This window comes from Hemibagrus wyckioides, linkage group LG09 (genome assembly GCF_019097595.1).
Source record: "Hemibagrus wyckioides isolate EC202008001 linkage group LG09, SWU_Hwy_1.0, whole genome shotgun sequence".
NCBI classification, from domain to species: domain Eukaryota; kingdom Metazoa; phylum Chordata; class Actinopteri; order Siluriformes; family Bagridae; genus Hemibagrus; species Hemibagrus wyckioides.
Window position 1 is genome coordinate 28,573,157 of NC_080718.1, and position 21,461 is coordinate 28,594,617.

A 21,461-nucleotide genomic window follows, 5' to 3' on the forward strand; every position below is an offset into this window, starting at 1 on the left:
CCCTAAAACAAACAAATAAACAATCTATCAGCTCTGTCATGCCCAAGATCCACCCCTAAAACAAACAAATAAACAATCTATCAGCTCTGTCATGCCCAAGATCCACCCCTAAAACAAACAAATAAACAATCTATCAGCTCTGTCATGCCCAAGATCCACCCCTAAAACAAACAAATAAACAATCTATCAGCTCTGTCATGCCCAAGATCCACCCCTAAAACAAACAAATAAACAATCTATCAGCTCTGTCATGCCCAAGATCCACCCCTAAAACAAACAAATAAACAATCTATCAGCTCTGTCATGCCCAAGATCCACCCCTAAAACAAACAAATAAACAATCTATCAGCTCTGTCATGCCCAAGATCCACCCCTAAAACAAACAAATAAACAATCTATCAGCTCTGTCATGCCCAAGATCCACCCCTAAAACAAATAAACAATCAATCAGCCTTGGCAGATCCAGGTTCTGCCCAAACAAATAAGCAATAAACAATAAATAATCCAGGCTGGAAAGCCATCCCTCAAACAAACAAACAAACAAACAAACAAACAAACAACAACCCTTCAGACTGGATACATATGTGATCTACCCTAAAACAAACAATTAATCAGGAAACATTCTATAAGGCCAGAGATCTGCCCCTAAAACAAACAAACAAACAACCAAACCAAAAATAACAATAAACAACCTATCAGTTGGGTCAGACCTGTAACCTGCCCCTAAAACAAACAAATAAATAATAAACAATCCATCAGCCCGCCCTGGCTCAAACTAATTACAATAAAAAATAAAAGTGAACAATTCATACAGGTTCTGCCCTTAAAATAAACAAATAAGCAACAAACAATAAACAATCTAGACTAGACAGCCATCCCTCAAACAAACAAACAAACACAAATAAACAAACAAAGAAAACAATCAGTTGGGTCAGGCCTGCAAACTGCCCCAAAACAAACAAATAAACAATAAATAATAAACAATACACCAGCACGGTTAGAAAACAAACCTAACAATAAACAAACCTATAGTGTAATCAGGCCTAAGATGCAACCATAAAACAAACAAATAAACAATCCATTAACAAGTTCAGGTCCAAGAATGAACCATCCTTCAGTCTGTTTAGTCCTGAGATCCACTGCCTAAAGTAAACAAACAAAAACAATAAACATCAAGCCAGTCAGTTATGATATATGCTCTAAAACAAACAAATAAACAATAAACAATCCATCAGCTCCATCAGTCCCTGGATCTGCCTCCCAAAATAAACAAACAGTAAATCACTCCAGACTCTGTATCAGGAAGCTTCCAGTCAGTCCAGATCCCTGAAAGAGATTTTCATTTCAGATCCCAAGATTGAGCTCCAGGAGCCGTGCTGATGCTGTGAAACTACTTACGAACATCTCAGGTTAGGAAAAGTTCATCCTGATCCTAACAGCAGCGTGACGGAGCTGAGAGTCGGAGCACGTGTTTAATCAGGGACAGAAATGTCATGGCCTTTTATTAAACCTTTCACTGACACACGGGAGCGCAGAGATTTACGGCTGGAACAGACTCATTAAAAAGAGCTGGAGAGGTGTGGAGAGGTCCTGCATCGCTCTCCACACTGGACATCAGCGGCGTTACTCTGCTGGTCTACCTTTTGGATGGTGTCCAGCATGGACCAGCCTCCATTCCAGGGTTTAGTCGACTTCCTCATGCAGCTCAGACTCGCCATACTGTGCCACTTCCTGTCCTCTAACTTCCTGTAGAAGGCATTCGCCAACATCAACACGCTGTCATACAGGTAAAGACTGGAGACCTGCAGACAGAGAGACAGACAAACAGGCAGTCAGACAGACAGGCAGTCAGACAGACATGCATTTAGGTAGACAGATAGACAAAAAGACAGGCAGGAAGGCAGATCCAACAGGCAGACAAACAGACAGACAGGCAGTCAGTCAGACAGACAGACAAACAGACCTCCAGACAGGCAAACAGACATACAGATAAACAGGCATGCATTCAGCCAGACAGATACACAGACAGGCAGACAAACAGGCAGTCAGACATGCAGGTAGGCAGCCAGGCAGGCAGGCAGACAGACAGGCAGACAAACAGACAGACAGGCAGACAGGAAGGCAGGTTTACAGACAGGTAGGCAGACAGGCAGGCAGGGAGGCAGACAGGCAGGCAGGCAGACAAATAGACAGACATGCAGTCAGACAGACAGACAAACAGACATGCAGTCAGGCAGACAGACAGACAGGAACGTAGACAAACAGACAGACAAACAGGCATGTATTCAAGCAGACAGATAGACAGACAGGCAGACAAACAGGCTGACAGACAGGTAGGCAGACAGACAGGCAGGCAGGCAGACAGGCAGGAAGACAAATAGACAGACATGCAGTCAGACAGACAGACAAACAGACATGCAGTCAGACAGACAGACAAACAGACATGCAGTCAGGCAGACAGACAGACAGGCAGGTAGACAAACAGACAGACAGACCTCCAGACAGACAGGCAGACAAACAGGCAGTCAGAGAGACAGACAGACAGGCATGTTTGTAAATCTCACACAGTGAGTGAATGAAGCTGCTGGTTCCTGTTAATAACATTAGCGCAGGTTTTGGCTTGACTGGTCATTAAATTGATCAGCTGGCACTTCAGCTGTTCCTTTCACAATGACCATGTCATATCAGATCATTAAAAACTCCTTCTTGATCTTGTGTAATATGAAATGTGGAGACATGGAGATTTCATTAGCCGGACACTAGAAACGATATCCTGGACTAAGTTCAGTTTGCTAAGGCACGATTAGCGCTGGCGGGGGCGTGTCCTGTCAAGTGGAACTGGAAAAGCTGTTTGAGAAAATCTTTCTTTTTTTTGGGTTTACATTTTAATGAACAGAACTAGAACTTTGGAAACAAACCCAGCATGAGCCAGACGAAATAAACAACAGCTGCATGCTAGGAGGTGCGCGACTCGCTAATTCTTTCTAGCTGAACAGTAATAATAAAAAAAAGGGTTTTTTTTTCTGACAGTTCCACAGTTTTCAAGATGTCGCTATTTTTAGGCTTACTAATTTGTGTAGCAAAGAAACATACACCTTTTTTTATTCGAGGATGTATTAGAGATGTGCTGTGCGTGCGTGTGTGTGTGTGTGTGTGTGTGTGTGTTACCTCCAGGCTATGCAGGTATTCTTCTTGAGGTTCACACAGCAGTGACTTAACTCTCTGGTTTTTCCTCCTGCACTGAGCGTTGTTGTTTCTCCACTCGGGAAATATCTGCCTGATGACCGTCAGACGACCCAGAGATGTGTGGACAAGGTCCATAATGTCAGCATCACTCACTTCCTGAACACACACACACACACACACACACATACACACACCGTATTATTATGAGCAGAATTAAAAATGCATATTAGCATTGTAATGAGTGAGAAGTAAGGAATAACACACTGGCTGTTAGTAAGTTGCAGTAAAATAATCAACAACATTGTGGTGCGATTCCTCTCATTTTATTCCTCTTCTACAACTACAATGTTTCAGTTATTAAAGAACGAGACTTTTTTATCCGTTAACGGTTACGTCTGTGAAAACAAGTTACCGCTTATTTCACAGCAGCTATAAAGAGTTACGAGAATAAAAACACACAGCTGGTCATGGCGGAGAGAAGACTGGACACTCCTTCCATAATTTAACATAAGCACTGCTTTAATTTAAGAAAACGTCACCGTACATGTTTATAACGAAGGAGCTGTTGCTATGGAAACAGAAACGTATCAGAACGAGCGCATTAAATATAAACCTGCATCTGCTTTTATAGAAAATGAGTCAGCACTTTCTGAACAGCGGCTTTTTACTCTGTAATTAAATAACACACGCTCCTGATGGGAGAACTGGAGAAAACCCCCAAAATATCCCAGTGTGTTTTATACAACATGAAAATAAATAAAAAGCGTAATTTCAATGTTCCTAAAGTGTTCCTGACATTTCTCTGCAGAGTTCCTAAAGTGTCCCTGAAGAGTTCCTGATGTGTCTCTAAAGAGTTCCTGAAGAGTTCCTAGTGTGCCCTGAAGTGTCCCTAAAATGTTCGAGAAGTGTCCTTAAGTGTTCCTGAAGTGTCTCTGAAGAGTTTCTGAAGTGTCTCTAATGTGTCTCTGAAGAGTTCCTAACGTGTCCTGAAGTGTCCCTAAAGTGTTCCTGAGGAGTTCCTGATGTGTCTCTGAAGAGTTCCTAGTGTGCCCTGAAGTGTCCCGAAAATGTTCCCGAAGTGTCCTTAAAGGCCTGGTCACTCTACAAGACTTTAACCGTGGGCAGATCGCTTTGCTGTTCAGACTACATGACTTCACTCTATGTCTTTTTGTCCTTGTGGTGTTCACACTACACGACGCTTCGTAAATGATCCACAAGAGGGGGTCACACACCACACCATCTGACAACAACTCGTCACTCAACGCCTCAACGCCGTCCCCAAACCAGGTTTTGTCATGAAAACACACGCGACAGGTGGATCCGGAAATGATGCGAGACTTTCGGTAGAGGTTTGTTTTGAAAATGGATGTCTGCAGGAGTCTCACTCTAGATAAATGTTAATTTATTAAAATAAATGTTGTGTTCACACTATTTTTGAAGCCATGTTGTTGCTGCTTTTCTTCCGGTGACCTCAACTCTGTTGACTTGCTCTCTTATTGGCTGGAGGTCGTAGCTACAATTGACACCACGTGATGTCGAGTCGGCCGACCGTCCCAGATATTTAACATGCCAGATATCTGGATTTTGTTTGTGAGGTGTCAGCGACGCGTCAGTGAGCCTCTTTGATGCGTCGTTGAGTAGTTCACACATAAAGATTGCCGAGCGCTGATCACCCGCTGATTTTCCCACAATCACTCGCTGATTTTCCCACGATCACTGACCGATCTGTCGGCCAGCTCGTTAATTTGCAAATCAGGCTTAAATCAGGCTTAAAATCCTGTAGTGTGAACGAGGCTTAAGTGTTCCTGAAGTGTCATTGAAAAGTGTTCCTGAAGTGTCATTGAAAAGTGTTTCTGAAGTGTCTATGAAGAGTTCCTGAAATGTTCCTAAAGTGTTCCTGAAGTGTCCCTGAAGAGTTTCTGAAGTGCCGCTGATGTGTTCCTGAAGAGTTCCTAAGGTGTCCTGAAGTGTCCCTGAAGAGTTCCTGAAATCTTCCTGAAGAGTTCCTGAAGAGTTCCTAAAGTGTTCCTGAAGTGTCCCTGACTACCTGTGTGTGAGATATAGAAGTGTTTTGTTAGAAGCTGCCTTTGGTTAGAGTTGGCTTTGTTGTAGTAAATGTGTTGTTTATTAGTGGAGATGATTTCCAGCATGGCTGAGAGTGAATCAGAGTGAGCCGGGTTTATGAACAGCTACAGAATGGTTAAAGTGAAAATTCCAAATCTGTGAGTCGCTCACATGAAACACCGAGAGCAGGAAAGTTTAATGAAGTGAAGGCCCAGTTCTTAAACTAGTCATGAATAATTGAGTCCCGGGATGAATTCGTTCACACACACAGGAATTTCCGCAGCGTGGATCAGTTGTGTAATTCTACACACCACTGGAGAGCCAGATAGAGCCTCAGTAACATAGTGCTGATAAACTCTCCTCACTCCTGTGACCTTTATCCTCAAACCCAAACCTGAAACAGGAAACAGTCTGTAATTTCACTCAGACTTCAACTGGAACCAACATGAGACTCTCAGCTTCACGTGGGACTCATTTTCTAGAAAGTTCTGGGCTTCGGGAAAAACGTTCAAACTCAGCCAAACTTCTCAAATGGCTACTGTTCCCTAGAACGTCTCAGGAATCTCCAGTTCTTGTTGTTCCAGTGGAAGAATTGCTTTAGAAAAGAGATTAAATAAAAGAGTGCACTGGAAGAGGTCCTCATTTTCTGAATATCTGCTGAGACAAGCTAAACTGGGTTTACTGGGACAGGTCCGATAACATCAGTGGCGCCAGTTCACCAGCAAATCCACACAGCAGTGTCTGTGGCAAATCCAGAACCACATCCTGTTCCTGAAGTGTCTCTGAAGTGTTCCTGAAGTTTTCCGGAAGTGTTCCTGAAGTGTCCCTAAAGTGTCCTGAAGTGTCTATGAAGTACTCCTAAAGTGTCTCAGAAGAGTTCTTAAGGTGTACTGAAGTGTATCTAAAGTGTTCCTAAAGCATCTCTGAAGTGTTCCTATAGTATTCCTAAAGTGTCTCTGAAGTGTTCGTAAACTGTTCCTAAAGTGTCTCTAAACTGTCTCTGAAGTGTTCTTAAAATGTCTTTAAAGGCTTCCTGAAGAGTTCCTAAGGTGTCCTGAAGAGTTCCTGAAGTGTCCCTAAAGTTTTCTTGAATCGTATCTAAAGTGTTCCTGAAGTTTTCTTGAAGTGTCTCTGAAGAGTTTCTGATGAAGAATTTCTGAAGTGTTCTGAAGTTGTCCTGAAGTGTCTCTAAAGTGTTCCTGCAGTGTTCCCGAAGTGTTCCTGAAGTATCTCTGAAGTGTTCCTAAAGTATCTCTGAAGTGTTCCTGCAGTGTTCCAGAAATGTTAAGTGTCTCTGAAGTGTCTCTGAAGTGTCCCTAGTGTTACGGAAGGGTCTCTGAAGAGTTTCTGAAGTGTCCTGAGCCCATGTTTTCGACTCCACCGATTTCCATAAACATCCCAGAGTCAGGAGCATCTTTGCTGATGTCATTGTCTCTGAAGTAAAGGACACTGCGGAACCTCCTCCTCATCCTCTTCCTCCTGCTCACATCTAAAAAGGCATCATGACTCCAAACAGCCTCAGTCTGACACTGACAGCAACAAACTCCTTGATGGAATGCAGGAAAGTTGCTGACTCCGGAGCGGACTCGGAGCGGTGCCAGAGCGTAGTGCAATCACACACCGGTCCAGTGGAGTGAGCGGAGACGCTAAGACTTCTCTTTTCTGACACGCGACGACGCGGCAGACGGAAAATCAAAGGCGTGGTGTTGCTCTCGCGCTGCTTTAATTAGAAACGGCAGGGGATCGGGTTTAAGAGTGAAATGCTGACTGGAATGTGATCCACATCTAAACCCCATTCTAAAGGCCACTGCACTGCATTTCACACTTCCTCTCTGCATTTCCTCACTTCCTCTTCTTCTTCTTCTTCTTCCTTTTATTATTTATACAGCTGACAGATAACAAATAGAGCACATTCTGGTTGATAATTGTTTACAAAAAAATTTAAATAATAATAAAAAAATATTAAGAAGTTCTCAGACCAAATTTATTTTTATTTATTTATTTATTTATTTGTTAATTTTAATTTTTTCCCAAAGCAACCAAGGGCAATTATGTCTCTCTCTCTCTCTCTCTCCTTCTGTCTTACTAAATACAATATATTTATTTATTTATTTATTTATTTATTTCCCAAGGAACCAGGGGCAATTATGGCTATCTATCTATCTATCTATCTATCTATCTATCTATCTATCTATCTATCTATCTATCTATCTATCTATCTATCTATCTATCTATCTATAGATTATACTTATATATAAGTACCTTGATGATGCACTGATTCAGCCTAATGGATTGATGGACACTTCATGCATTTGACACTCATCAGGGGGACGGGGCTAACAGGCGTTTATGCTGGATGAGCAAAAATTTTCAAGATGGCCGACGACTCTGATGCTTGGTGAATGAGACATTTGAATTTTTGCTACAACTCTTTGCTAATCTGCTGAGCATGTGACCGAACAAACAACCAGTACTGATGCTGATTACTGAGTTATCTAGTTTGTGCTTAACAAGCTAGCTTTAGAAGGTATATATGCCTACAGATAACCACTAACACTAAAGAGCTAAAAGGCCACACCCACAAGAGATAATCTATACACGACACAAACACGTTGTCACTCGCGAGTGTAAGTGTAGGATCAGATCTAGTGGGTGACCCGTAGCTCTGCTTCTGATCTTTAAGTATTTAGCGTCTAATGGAATTAACCTGTGACTCCTGGTGCAGGGATTGTTGTTTACCGACTCCCCTACAATCTCATGTACCTTCCGATTTCAGGGAATTTAACAAACTTCCTGCCGATCCTGCTCGGAATTAGGAAATTCAGAGCAGAGAAAATTTTATTCTAAATCAGATTTTTAAAAAAATTTCCACTATTCTTTATTCTCCAGGTCTGCAGACGTCTCAGAGCAAGCATGTGCTAATCCTCACACTCCTTAACTGCTAGCTGTCGTGTGATGGGGATAATTAGCTAGCGGCTGGAAGCCGACAATTACCAATTTGGGCTAAAAAAAAATCCATTTCATTATTTTACAACCTCATGAGTTCAGAATGCAGAGGATCATTAGGAGCTTGAGCTGTCCTGGGGTTCTCCTGCAGCATGTGTGGTCATTTCTACACTTCAAGGTGTGAAGAAGCGCACAGGAGGCGTGTCCTCAGGGCAGACTTCATTTAAATGTGCACACACAGAGATCAGAAAATTCTCACTTCAGCAGAAAAACTCTATTAGATTTACTCTAAATTATGATTATTATGATTATTATGATTATTATGATTATTATTATTATTACAGCTGACAGGTAACAAATAGAGCACAATTTGTTTGATACTTATTTACAAAAAATTTAAATAATAAAAAAAAATATTAAGAAGTTCTCAGACCAAATATTTATTTATTTTTTCCAGGCATCAGGGGCAATTATGTCTATCTACACTATACTGCCAAAAGTAAGGGGTCAGCTCCAAACTGTTCCCACAAAGTTGGGAGCATGGAATTGTCCAAAATGTCTTGGTATGCTGAAGCATTCAGAGTTCCTTTCACTGGAACTAAGGGGCCAAGCCCAGCTCCTGAAAAACAACCCCACACCATAATCCCCCCTCCACCAAACTTTACACTTGGCACAATGCAGTCAGACAAGTACCGTTCTCCTGGCAACCGCCAAACCCAGACTCGTCCATCAGATTGCCAGATGGAGAAGCGCGATTCATCACTCCAGAGAACGCGTCTCCACTGCTCTAGAGTCCAGTGGCGGCGTGCTTTACACCACTGCATCCGACGCTTTGCATTGCACTTGGTGATGTATGGCTTGGATGCAGCTGCTCGGCCATGGAAACCCATTCCATGAAGCTCTCTGCGCACTGTTCTTGAGCTAATCTGAAGGCCACATGAAGTTTGGAGGTCTGTAGCGATTGACTCTGCAGAAAGTTGGCGACCTCTTCGCACTATGCGCCTCAGCATCCGCTGACCCCGCTCCGTCAGTTTACGTGGCCTACCACTTCGTGGCTGAGTTGCTGTCGTTCCCAAACACTTCCACGTTCTTATAATACAGCTGACAGTTGACTGTGGAATATTTAGGAGCGAGGAAATTTCACGACTGGATTTGTTGCACAGGTGGCATCCTATCACAGTTCCACGCTGGAATTCACTGAGCTCCTGAGAGCGACCCATTCTTTCACAAATGTTTGTAAAAACAGTCTGCATGCCTAGGTGCTTGATTTTATACACCTGTGGCCATGGAAGTGATTGGAACACCTGATTCTGATTATTTGGATGGGTGAGCGAATACTTTTGGCAATATAGTGTATCTATCTATCTATCTATCTATCTATCTATCTATCTATCTATCTATCTATCTATCTATCTATCTATCACTCTATCTGTCACTCCCTATCTCTCTCTCTCTCTCTCTCTCTCTCTCTCTATCTATCTATCTATCTGTCTATCTGTCTATCTGTCTATCTAATACTATTAATACTTTAATATTATGGCAAAAGTAATAGTTATTTATTTGTATAATACACATTTTTTTTTTACCACAACCCTATTAGGACAGATTATTTATGTATTTTATAATATATATAATTTTGTCTCTGTTTTATAAAATGTTCAAGTAAAAAACCACCCTAGTTGTGCTAAGATCATGGTAGTGCACACTCTCTAGTGGCTTTATTGCTTTTTATTGGAAAAATGAAAGAACATGTCTTTTAGGATGTGGCTCTTAAGGTGGACTAGCTGGTGGGAGCTGGACGCTTCATTACCGCTCAGCATAGAAGGTAAAAAAAATGTAGAAGGTGAAAAAGACCTGCAGCACAGCAGCTCCATCCTGTTAAATAAACACTGCTCCCTGCTCATTAAGCTAATCCGCTAACGAGTCCGCAGCTACCAGCTAATGCAGAGACAGGAAATCTGATCATATCCTTGGGGTTGGCGTGCGTTGGGAATCCGGCGTGTCCCGAATGTCCGTGTCCATGTGGGAAGAGTGTGCTGGCAGTACAGTGAGCAGGATGGAGGCTTTGAGCTGATCACTCTTGAACGGTTTCCATTGTGAGGATTACAGACTGGCAGTGAGCTCTGAGCTTTTTCATCAGCGTGAGTGCACCGCATCTGCGCCGGAGCCGTACACCCGGTATTCATCACCAGACTGATGGAGCAGGCTGTAATGCTCATGTTCAGATCACTGATAACAGGGCAGCATGAAGTGACAGTCAGCACCATCACTCCTTCTGTTAGCATTTACATTCCTGCTTATTTAGCAGGACAATGCTTTTATTTAACAGAGAGGAAGTGAGTGTGTGCTGCAGTTATAGCCATAACAGTGAATCACTCACAAGCTCTTTGAGACAAATATGCCTTTAAATCATACACACACACACACACACTCAAGCAATCATATACACACACACATGGATATTAAGTAGGTTAGGAAAAGACTATTCTGAATAACAAACTGTTACTGCGTGTGAGTCTGATTCCTGTGGCTTTAGATACATGGATAAATACTTGACGCTAATGCACTCTCAGTATCACACACACACACACACACACACGACTGCACTCATCCTTATCAGCACTGAGGTAGAAGAGTATAAAGCAGTAGTGCATCAGTAGTTTATGAAAAGTGTCAGTAATTTACCAGTGTCAGTAGTACTGTATATTAGTGTGTCAGAAGTTTATTAGTGTTTCAGTAGTGTGTCAGTAATGTATTAGTGTTTCAGTAGTGTGTCAATAATGTATTAGTGTTTCAGTAGTGTGTCAGTAATGTATCAGTAGTTTATCAATAGTGTATCTGCAGTGTGTCAGTAGTGTGCCAGTAGTGTATCTTTAGCATGTCAGTACTGTATTAGCGGTATATCTACAGCGAATTACTGTCTGTTGACATTACTAGAATGTCAGCATTGTTTCATCATTTTATTAGAAATGTGTGAGTAGTGTATTGACAGGGTGTATTGTCAGAAGTGTCTCATTATTGTGTCAGTGGTGTGTCAGTAGTGTGTTAATAGTGTATCAGTAGTGTTTCAGTAGTGTGTTAATAGTGTATCAGTAGTGTTTCAGTAGTGTGTTAGTGTATCAAAGGTGTTTCAGTAGTGTGTTAATAGTGTATCAGTAGTGTTTCAGTAGTGTGTTAATAGTGTATCAGTAGTGTGTTAATAGTGTATCAGTGGTGTGACAGTAGTGTGTTAATAGTGTATCAAAGGTGTTTCAGTAGTGTGTTAATACTGTATCAGTAGTGTTTCAGTAGTGTGTTAATAGTGTATCAGCAGTGTGTCAGTAGTGTGTTAATAGTGTATCAGTGGTGTGACAGTAGTGTGTTAATAGTGTATCAGTGGTGTGACAGTAGTGTGTTAATAGTGTATCAGTGGTGTGACAGTAGTGTGTTAACAGTGTATCAGTAGTGTTTCAGTAGTGTGTTAATAGTGTATCAGTGGTGTGACAGTAGTGTGTTAATAGTGTATCAGTGGTGTGACAGTAGTGTGTTAATAGTGTATCAGTGGTGTGACAGTGTGTTAACAGTGTATCAGCAGTGTGTCAGTAGTGTGTTAATAGTGTATCAGTGGTGTGACAGTAGTGTGTTAATAGTGTATCAGTGGTGTGACAGTAGTGTGTTAATAGTGTATCAGTGGTGTGACAGTAGTGTGTTAACAGTGTATCAGTAGTGTTTCAGTAGTGTGTTAATAGTGTATCAGTGGTGTGACAGTAGTGTGTTAATAGTGTATCAGTGGTGTGACAGTAGTGTGTTAATAGTGTATCAGTGGTGTGACAGTAGTGTGTTAATAGTGTATCAGTGGTGTGACAGTAGTGTGTTAATAGTGTATCAGTAGTGTGTTAATAGTGTATCAGTAGTGTGTTAATAGTGTATCAGTAGTGTGACAGTAGTGTGTTAACAGTGTATCAGTGGTGTTTCAGTAGTGTGTTAATAGTGTATCAGTAGTGTTTCAGTAGTGTGTTAATAGTGTATCAGTAGTGTGTTAATAGTGTATCAGTGGTGTGACAGTAGTGTGTTAATAGTGTATCAAAGGTGTTTCAGTAGTGTGTTAATAGTGTATCAGTAGTGTTTCAGTAGTGTGTTAATAGTGTATCAGCAGTGTGTCAGTAGTGTGTTAATAGTGTATCAGTGGTGTGACAGTAGTGTGTTAATAGTGTATCAGTGGTGTGACAGTAGTGTGTTAATAGTGTATCAGTGGTGTGACAGTAGTGTGTTAACAGTGTATCAGTAGTGTTTCAGTAGTGTGTTAATAGTGTATCAGTGGTGTGACAGTAGTGTGTTAATAGTGTATCAGTGGTGTGACAGTAGTGTGTTAATAGTGTATCAGTGGTGTGACAGTGTGTTAACAGTGTATCAGCAGTGTGTCAGTAGTGTGTTAATAGTGTATCAGTGGTGTGACAGTAGTGTGTTAATAGTGTATCAGTGGTGTGACAGTAGTGTGTTAATAGTGTATCAGTGGTGTGACAGTAGTGTGTTAACAGTGTATCAGTAGTGTTTCAGTAGTGTGTTAATAGTGTATCAGTGGTGTGACAGTAGTGTGTTAATAGTGTATCAGTGGTGTGACAGTAGTGTGTTAATAGTGTATCAGTGGTGTGACAGTAGTGTGTTAATAGTGTATCAGTGGTGTGACAGTAGTGTGTTAATAGTGTATCAGTAGTGTGTTAATAGTGTATCAGTAGTGTGTTAATAGTGTATCAGTAGTGTGACAGTAGTGTGTTAACAGTGTATCAGTGGTGTTTCAGTAGTGTGTTAATAGTGTATCAGTGGTGTGACAGTAGTGTGTTAATAGTGTATCAGTGGTGTGACAGTAGTGTGTTAATAGTGTATCAGTGGTGTGTCAGTAGTGTGTTAATAGTGTATCAGTGGTGTGACAGTAGTGTGTTAATAGTGTATCAGTGGTGTGTCAGTAGTGTGTTAATAGTGTATCAGTGGTGTGACAGTAGTGTGTTAATAGTGTATCAGTGGTGTGACAGTAGTGTGTTAATAGTGTATCAGTGGTGTGTCAGTAGTGTGTTAATAGTGTATCAGTGGTGTGTCAGTAGTGTGTTAATAGTGTATCAGTGGTGTTTCAGTAGTGTTAATAGTGTATCAGTGGTGTGACAGTAGTGTGTTAATAGTGTATCAGTGGTGTTTCAGTAGTGTGTTAATAGTGTATCAGTGGTGTTTCAGTAGTGTTAATAGTGTATCAGTGGTGTTTCAGTAGTGTGTTAATAGTGTATCAGTGGTGTGACAGTAGTGTGTTAATAGTGTATCAGTGGTGTGTCAGTAGTGTGTTAATAGTGTATCAGTGGTGTTTCAGTAGTGTTAATAGTGTATCAGTGGTGTGACAGTAGTGTTAATAGTGTATCAGTGGTGTTTCAGTAGTGTGTTAATAGTGTATCAGTGGTGTGACAGTAGTGTGTTAATAGTGTATCAGTGGTGTGTCAGTAGTGTGTTAATAGTGTATCAGTGGTGTTTCAGTAGTGTTAATAGTGTATCAGTGGTGTGACAGTAGTGTGTTAATAGTGTATCAGTGGTGTTTCAGTAGTGTGTTAATAGTGTATCAGTGGTGTGACAGTAGTGTGTTAATAGTGTATCAGTGGTGTGTCAGTAGTGTGTTAATAGTGTATCAGTGGTGTTTCAGTAGTGTTAATAGTGTATCAGTGGTGTTTCAGTAGTGTGTTAATAGTGTATCAGTGGTGTGACAGTAGTGTGTTAATAGTGTATCAGTGGTGTTTCAGTAGTGTGTTAATAGTGTATCAGTGGTGTTTCAGTAGTGTTAATAGTGTATCAGTGGTGTGACAGTAGTGTGTTTATAGTGTATCAGTGGTGTTTCAGTAGTGTTAATAGTGTATCAGTGGTGTGACAGTAGTGTGTTAATAGTGTATCAGTGGTGTGACAGTGTGTTAACAGTGTATCAGTGGTGTTTCAGTAGTGTGTTAATAGTGTATCAGTGGTGTGACAGTAGTGTGTTAACAGTGTATCAGTGGTGTGACAGTGTGTTAACAGTGTATCAGTGGTGTTTCAGTAGTGTGTTAATAGTGTATCAGTGGTGTGACAGTAGTGTGTTAACAGTGTATCAGTGGTGTGACAGTAGTGTGTTAACAGTGTATCAGTGGTGTGACAGTAGTGTGTTAATAGTGTATCAGTGGTGTGACAGTAGTGTGTTAATAGTGTATCAGTGGTGTTAATAGTGACAGTATTAGTAGTGACACACTACTGACAGTAGTGTGTTAATAGTGTATCAGTGGTGTGACAGTGTGTTAACAGTGTATCAGTGGTGTTTCAGTAGTGTGTTAATAGTGTATCAGTGGTGTGACAGTAGTGTGTTAACACTACTACTGTGTGACAGTAGTGTGTTATCAGTGGTGTGACAGTAGTGTGTTAATAGTGTATCAGTGGTGTTAATAGTGACAGTATTAGTAGTGACACACTACTGACAGTAGTGTGTTAATAGTGTATCAGTGGTGTGACAGTGTGTTAACAGTGTATCAGTGGTGTTTCAGTAGTGTGTTAATAGTGTATCAGTGGTGTGACAGTAGTGTGTTAACAGTGTATCAGTGGTGTGACAGTAGTGTGTTAATAGTGTATCAGTAGTGTGTCAGTAGTGTGTTAACAGTGTATCAGTGGTGTGACAGTAGTGTGTTAATAGTGTATCAGTGGTGTTTCAGTAGTGTGTTAATAGTGTATCAGTGGTGTTTCAGTAGTGTGTTAATAGTGTATCAGTGGTGTGACAGTAGTGTGTTAATAGTGTATCAGTGGTGTGTCAGTAGTGTGTTAATAGTGTATCAGTGGTGTGTCAGTAGTGTGTTAATAGTGTATCAGTGGTGTGACAGTAGTGTGTTAATAGTGTATCAGTGGTGTGACAGTAGTGTGTTAATAGTGTATCAGTGGTGTGACAGTAGTGTGTTAATAGTGTATCAGTGGTGTTTCAGTAGTGTGTTAATAGTGTATCAGTGGTGTGTCAGTAGTGTGTTAATAGTGTATCAGTGGTGTGTCAGTAGTGTGTTAATAGTGTATCAGTGGTGTGTCAGTAGTGTGTTAATAGTGTATCAGTGGTGTGACAGTAGTGTGTTAATAGTGTATCAGTGGTGTGTCAGTAGTGTGTTAATAGTGTATCAGTGGTGTGTCAGTAGTGTGTTAATAGTGTATCAGTAGTGTTTCAGTAGCGTGTTAATAGTGTATCAGTAGTGTTTCAGTAGTGTGTTAGTGTATCAAAGGTGTTTCAGTAGTGTGTTAATAGTGTATCAGTAGTGTTTCAGTAGTGTGTTAATAGTGTATCAGTAGTGTGTTAATAGTGTATCAGTGGTGTGACAGTAGTGTGTTAATAGTGTATCAGTGGTGTGACAGTAGTGTGTTAATAGTGTATCAGTAGTGTGTCAGTAGTGTGTTAATAGTGTATCAGTGGTGTGACAGTAGTGTGTTAATAGTGTATCAGTGGTGTGTCAGTAGTGTGTTAATAGTGTATCAGTAGTGTGACAGTAGTGTGTTAATAGTGTATCAGTGGTGTGACAGTAGTGGGTTAATAGTGTATCAGTCGTGTTTCAGTAGTGTGTTAATAGTGTATCAGACGTGTTTCAGCAGGGCTTTGTCAGTGTCTCAATGGTGTGTCAGCAGCATCTTTAAAGTGTCCCAGCAGCAAATCAATAATGTCAGTAGTGTGTCAGCATTGTGTCAGTAGTGTTTCAATAGTGTGTCAGTAGTGTGTAAGAAGTGTTTAAGCAGGGCTTAATCAGCATCTCAGTGGTGTGTTCACTGAGTGTCCTGGCAGCAAATCAGCAATGTCAGTAGTGTGCCAGTAATATCAGCAGTGTCAGTGGTGTGTCAATAGTGAGTCAATAAAGTGTCAGTAGTGAGCTAATAATGTGTCAGTAATGTATCAGTAGTGTGTAAGTAGTGTGTCAGTAGTGTGCTAGAAATGTGTCAGTAGTGTGTTAGTAGTGTGCAAGTTATATATCAATAGTGTGTCAGTAGTGTGCTAGTAATGTGTCAATAGTGTGCCAGTAGTGTTCTAGCAATGTGTCAGTAGTGTGCCAGTAGTGTGCTAGTAATGTGTCAGTAGTGTGCTAGTAATGTGTCAATAGTGTGCCAGTAGTGTTCTAGCAATGTGTCAGTAGTGTGCCAGTAGTGTGCTAGTAATGTGTCAGTAGTGTGCTAGTAATGTGTCAATAGTGTGTCAGTAGTGTTCTAGTAATGTGTCAGTAGTGTGCCAGTAGTGTGCTAGTAATGTGTCAATAGTGTCAGTAGTGTTCTAGTAATGTGTCAGTAGTGTGTCAGTAGTGTGCTAGTAATATGTCAATAGTGTGCCAGTAGTGTGCTAGTAATGTGTCAGTAGTGTGCTAGTAATGTGTCAATAGTGTGCCAGTAATGTGCCAGTAGTGTGCCAGTAGTGTGCTAGTAATGTGTCAGTAGTGTGTCAGTAGTGTGCTAGTAATGTGTCAATAGTGTGCCAGTAGTGTGCCAGTAGTGTGTCAGTAGTGTGCTAGCAATATGTCAATAGTGTGCCAGTAGTGTGCTAGTAATGTGTCAGTAGTGTGCTAGCAATATGTCAGTTGTGTGTCAGTAGTGTGCTAGTAATGTGTCAATAGTGTGCCAGTAGTGTGCTAGTAATGTGCCAGTAGTGTGCTAGTAATGTGTCAGTAGTGTGCTAGCAATATGTCAATAGTGTGCCAGTAGTGTGCTAGTAATGTGTCAGTAGTGTGCTAGCAATATGTCAATAGTGTGCCAGTAGTGTTCTAGTAATGTGTCAATAGTGTGTCAGTAGTGTGCTAGTAATGTCCCAGTAGTGTGCCAGTAGTGTGCTAGTAATGTGTCAGTAGTGTGCTAGCAATATGTCAATAATGTGCCAGTAGTGTGCTAGTAATGTGTCAGTAGTGTGCCAGTAGTGTTCTAGTAATGTGTCAATAGTGTGCTAGTAGTGTGCTAGTAATGTGTCAGTAGTGTGCCAGTAGTGTGCTAGTAATGTGTCAGTAGTGTGCTAGCAATATGTCAATAGTGTGCCAGTAGTGTGCTAGTAATGTGTCAGTAGTGTGCTAGCAATATGTCAATAGTGTGCCAGTAGTGTGCTAGTAATGTGTCAGTAGTGTGCTAGCAATATGTCAATAGTGTGCCAGTAGTGTGCTAGTAATGTGTCAGTAGTGTGCTAGCAATATGTCAATAGTGTGCCAGTAGTGTGCTAGTAATGTGTCAGTAGTGTGCTAGCAATATGTCAATAGTGTGCCAGTAGTGTGCTAGTAATGTGTCAGTAGTGTGCCAGTAGTGTTCTAGTAATGTGTCAATAGTGTGCCAGTAGTGTGCTAGTAATGTGCCAGTAGTGTGCCAGTAGTGTGCTAGTAATGTGTCAGTAGTGTGCTAGCAATATGTCAATAGTGTGCCAGTAGTGTGCTAGTAATGTGTCAGTAGTGTGCTAGCAATATGTCAATAGTGTGCCAGTAGTGTGCTAGTAATGTGTCAGTAGTGTGCTAGCAATATGTCAATAGTGTGCCAGTAGTGTGCTAGTAATGTGTCAGTAGTGTGCTAGCAATATGTCAATAGTGTGCCAGTAGTGTGCTAGTAATGTGTCAATAGTGTGCCAGTAGTGTGCTAGTAATGTGTCAGTAGTGTGCTAGCAATATGTCAATAGTGTGCCAGTAGTGTGCTAGTAATGTGTCAGTAGTGTGCCAGTAGTGTTCTAGTAATGTGTCAATAGTGTGCCAGTAGTGTGCTAGTAATGTGCCAGTAGTGTGCCAGTAGTGTGCTAGTAATGTGTCAGTAGTGTGCTAGCAATATGTCAATAGTGTGCCAGTAGTGTGCTAGTAATGTGTCAGTAGTGTGCTAGCAATATGTCAATAGTGTGCCAGTAGTGTGCTAGTAATGTGTCAGTAGTGTGCTAGCAATATGTCAATAGTGTGCCAGTAGTGTGCTAGTAATGTGTCAGTAGTGTGCTAGCAATATGTCAATAGTGTGCCAGTAGTGTGCTAGTAATGTGTCAGTAGTGTGCTAGCAATATGTCAATAGTGTGCCAGTAGTGTGCTAGTAATGTGTCAGTAGTGTGCTAGCAATATGTCAATAGTGTGCCAGTAGTGTGCTAGCAATATGTCAATAGTGTGCCAGTAGTGTGCTAGTAATGTGTCAGTAGTGTGCTAGCAATATGTCAATAGTGTGCCAGTAGTGTGCTAGTAATGTGTCAGTAGTGTGCTAGCAATATGTCAATAGTGTGCCAGTAGTGTTCTAGTAATGTGTCAATAGTGTGCCAGTAGTGTGCTAGTAATGTGCCAGTAGTGTGCTAGTAATATGTCAATAGTGTGCCAGTAGTGTGCTAGTAATGTGTCAGTAGTGTGCTAGCAATATGTCAATAGTGTGCCAGTAGTGTGCTAGTAATGTGTCAGTAGTGTGCTAGCAATATGTCAATAGTGTGCCAGTAGTGTTCTAGTAATGTGTCAATAGTGTGCCAGTAGTGTGCTAGTAATGTGCCAGTAGTGTGCTAGTAATGTGCCAGTAGTGTGCTAGTAATGTGCCAGTAGTGTGCTAGTAATGTGCCAGTAGTGTGCCAGTAGTGTGCTAGTAATGTGTCAGTAGTGTGCTAGCAATATGTCAATAGTGTGCCAGTAGTGTGCTAGTAATGTGTCAGTAGTGTGCTAGCAATATGTCAATAGTGTGCCAGTAGTGTGCTAGTAATGTGCCAGTAGTGTGTCAGTAGTGTGCTAGTAATGTGTCAGTAGTGTGCTAGCAATATGTCAATAGTGTGCCAGTAGTGTGCTAGTAATGTGTCAGTAGTGTGCTAGCAATATGTCAATAGTGTGCCAGTAGTGTGCTAGTAATGTGTCAGTAGTGTGCTAGCAATATGTCAATAGTGTGCCAGTAGTGTGCTAGTAATGTGTCAGTAGTGTGCTAGCAATATGTCAATAGTGTGCCAGTAGTGTGCTAGTAATGTGTCAGTAGTGTGCTAGCAATATGTCAATAGTGTGTCAGTAGTGTTCTAGTAATGTGTCAATAGTGTGCCAGTAGTGTGCTAGTAATATGTCAATAGTGTGCCAGTAGTGTGCTAGTAATGTGTCAGTAGTGTGTCAGTAGTGTGCTAGTAATGTGTCAGTAGTGTGCTAGCAATATGTCAATAGTGTGTCAGTAGTGTTCTAGTAATGTGTCAATAGTGTGCCAGTAGTGTGCTAGTAATATGTCAGTAGTGTGCTAGCAATATGTCAATAGTGTGTCAGTAGTGTGCTAGTAATATGTCAATAGTGTGCCAGTAGTGTGCTAGTAATGTGTCAGTAGTGTGTCAGTAGTGTGCTAGTAATGTGTCAGTAGTGTGCCAGTAGTGTGCTAGCAATATGTCAATAGTGTGCCAGTAGTGTGCTAGTAATGTGTTAGTACTGAGTCAGTGGTGTGTTAGTAATGTGTCAGTAGTGTGTAAGTATTGTGTCAGTACTGAGTCAGTAGTGTGCTAGTAATGTGTCAGTACTGAGTCAGTAGTGTGCTAGCAATATGTCAGTAGTGTGCTAGTAATGTGTCAGTAGTGTGCTAGTAATGTGTCAGTAGTGTGCTAGCAATATGTCAATAGTGTGCCAGTAGTGTGCTAGTAATGTGTCAGTACTGAGTCAGCGGTGTGTTAGTAATGTGTCAGTAGTGTGTAAGTATTGTGTCAGTACTGAGTCAGTAGTGTGCTAGCAATATGTCAATAGTGTGTCAGTAGTGTGCTAGTAATGTGTCAGTACTGAGTCAGTAGTGTGCTAGCAATATGTCAATAGTGTGTCAGTAGTGTGCTAGTAATGTGTCAGTACTGAGTCAGTAGTGTGCTAGCAATATGTCAATAGTGTGCCAGTAGTGTGCTAGTAATGTGTCAGTACTGAGTCAGTGGTGTGTTAGTAATGTGTCAGTAGTGTGTAAGTATTGTGTCAGTACTGAGTCAGTAGTGTGCTAGTGATGTGACAGTAGTGTTAGTAGTGTGCTAGTAATATATCAATAGTGTGTTAGTAGTGTTCTAGTAATGTGTCAGTAGTTTGTTAGTAGTGTGTTAGTAATATGTCAATAGTGTGTCAGTAGTGTGTTAGTAATATGTCAGTAGTTTGTCAGAAGTCTTATCAAGTGTGGGACTGAACTTGAGAACATCACTTAGCATGTTTATCATTAGCTAAGCTTACACAGTGTGATGAAACAGCAGCGGAAAAACCGAGACACTTGCACCAATTAACGTCTCAGCTGACGGCCAAATTCAAGAGCACTTAAAAGAAGGAAAGAGACGAAAGCAGACACAGCGCTCCCAAGTAATGGTTTTTAAAAGGACCGATGATTAGACGCAAATCATTTAAATTCTACCTCAGTAGTGTGTCCTGTAGCAGCGCTCTCATTTCAGAGACTTATGAAAGCACAGGAAGGAGACGAACGGGCGACTGGACGATGGACTGTTCTGGTGTAATGGCCAGTCATGTCCATGTTAATCATATTACAAATAAACAGTGATCAGAGGAATACTGCAACAGAAGTAAACATATTTCTAGATAAAGAAGAAAATGGACCATGAAATGGCATTGCCTAATGAAATGTTATTAAAGTGTTGGGCGCTGTAATAAAAAATGATAATATGCACAGTGACCTGAATACCGGCCGCTAATTTAGTGCAGCTTGCAGGAGTGCGTCAGTTCATCAGGAGAGAGAGAGGAACATGTGCATTGTGGAGATAAATATAGCCGCTGCCTCGCTGGGATTAGTAAACTAAAGTAAACTCCTCTGCGGCGAGTTTATTAGCATCCTAAAAGTCATTCATGCTTTATTTCTGAATAAATCGGTCACATGACCATGAATCCTCAACTTATTAAACCTCCTTATTAAAACTGGATAAAGAATAAAAATATCCAACAGTATCAAGCTTGCATCTGGAGATTATTTATTTATTTATTTATTTATTTATTTATTTATTCATTTATTGACTTTAATAGGCATTGTTTGCTTTATTAAATATTTCATAGTGATAATATTGTTTACTAACATTTAATTTAACAATAAATGATGACATTAACCACATTATATTTCATATGTAATCGTGGAGAATTTTATTCCTCTTATACCGCAGCAATGTGCCAATTTTTTTCAGGTCAAGTCATGTGACCTGTGTGTGACTTTGTGTTGCTTCTGTGACTAAACAGAGAGAAAGTAATAACTGAAGCAGAAGCACACTGACGGAGACCTGTGTGTGTGTGTGTGTGTGTGTGTTTGTACGTACTTCATTTGCATAAATCCAGTGAGAGTCCTTGGATGCGAGGTTTGTCTCAACAGCC

The 21,461-nt window shown here is 40.9% G+C and overlaps 1 protein-coding gene across 1 annotated transcript in view; it reads right to left on the reverse strand.

The window, feature by feature from the left end:
• grid1a (glutamate receptor, ionotropic, delta 1a) overlaps positions 1-21,461 on the reverse strand; it is a 262,107-nt gene that overhangs the window by 30,952 nt on the left and 209,694 nt on the right. The window contains exons 5-7 of the mRNA XM_058399550.1: positions 21,407-21,460; positions 3,169-3,342; positions 1,641-1,802 (exon numbers count right to left, since the gene is read on the reverse strand). Of these exons, the coding sequence (XP_058255533.1) occupies positions 1,641-1,802; positions 3,169-3,342; positions 21,407-21,460 (390 nt within the window). The remainder of the gene's footprint in view (positions 1-1,640; positions 1,803-3,168; positions 3,343-21,406; position 21,461) is intronic.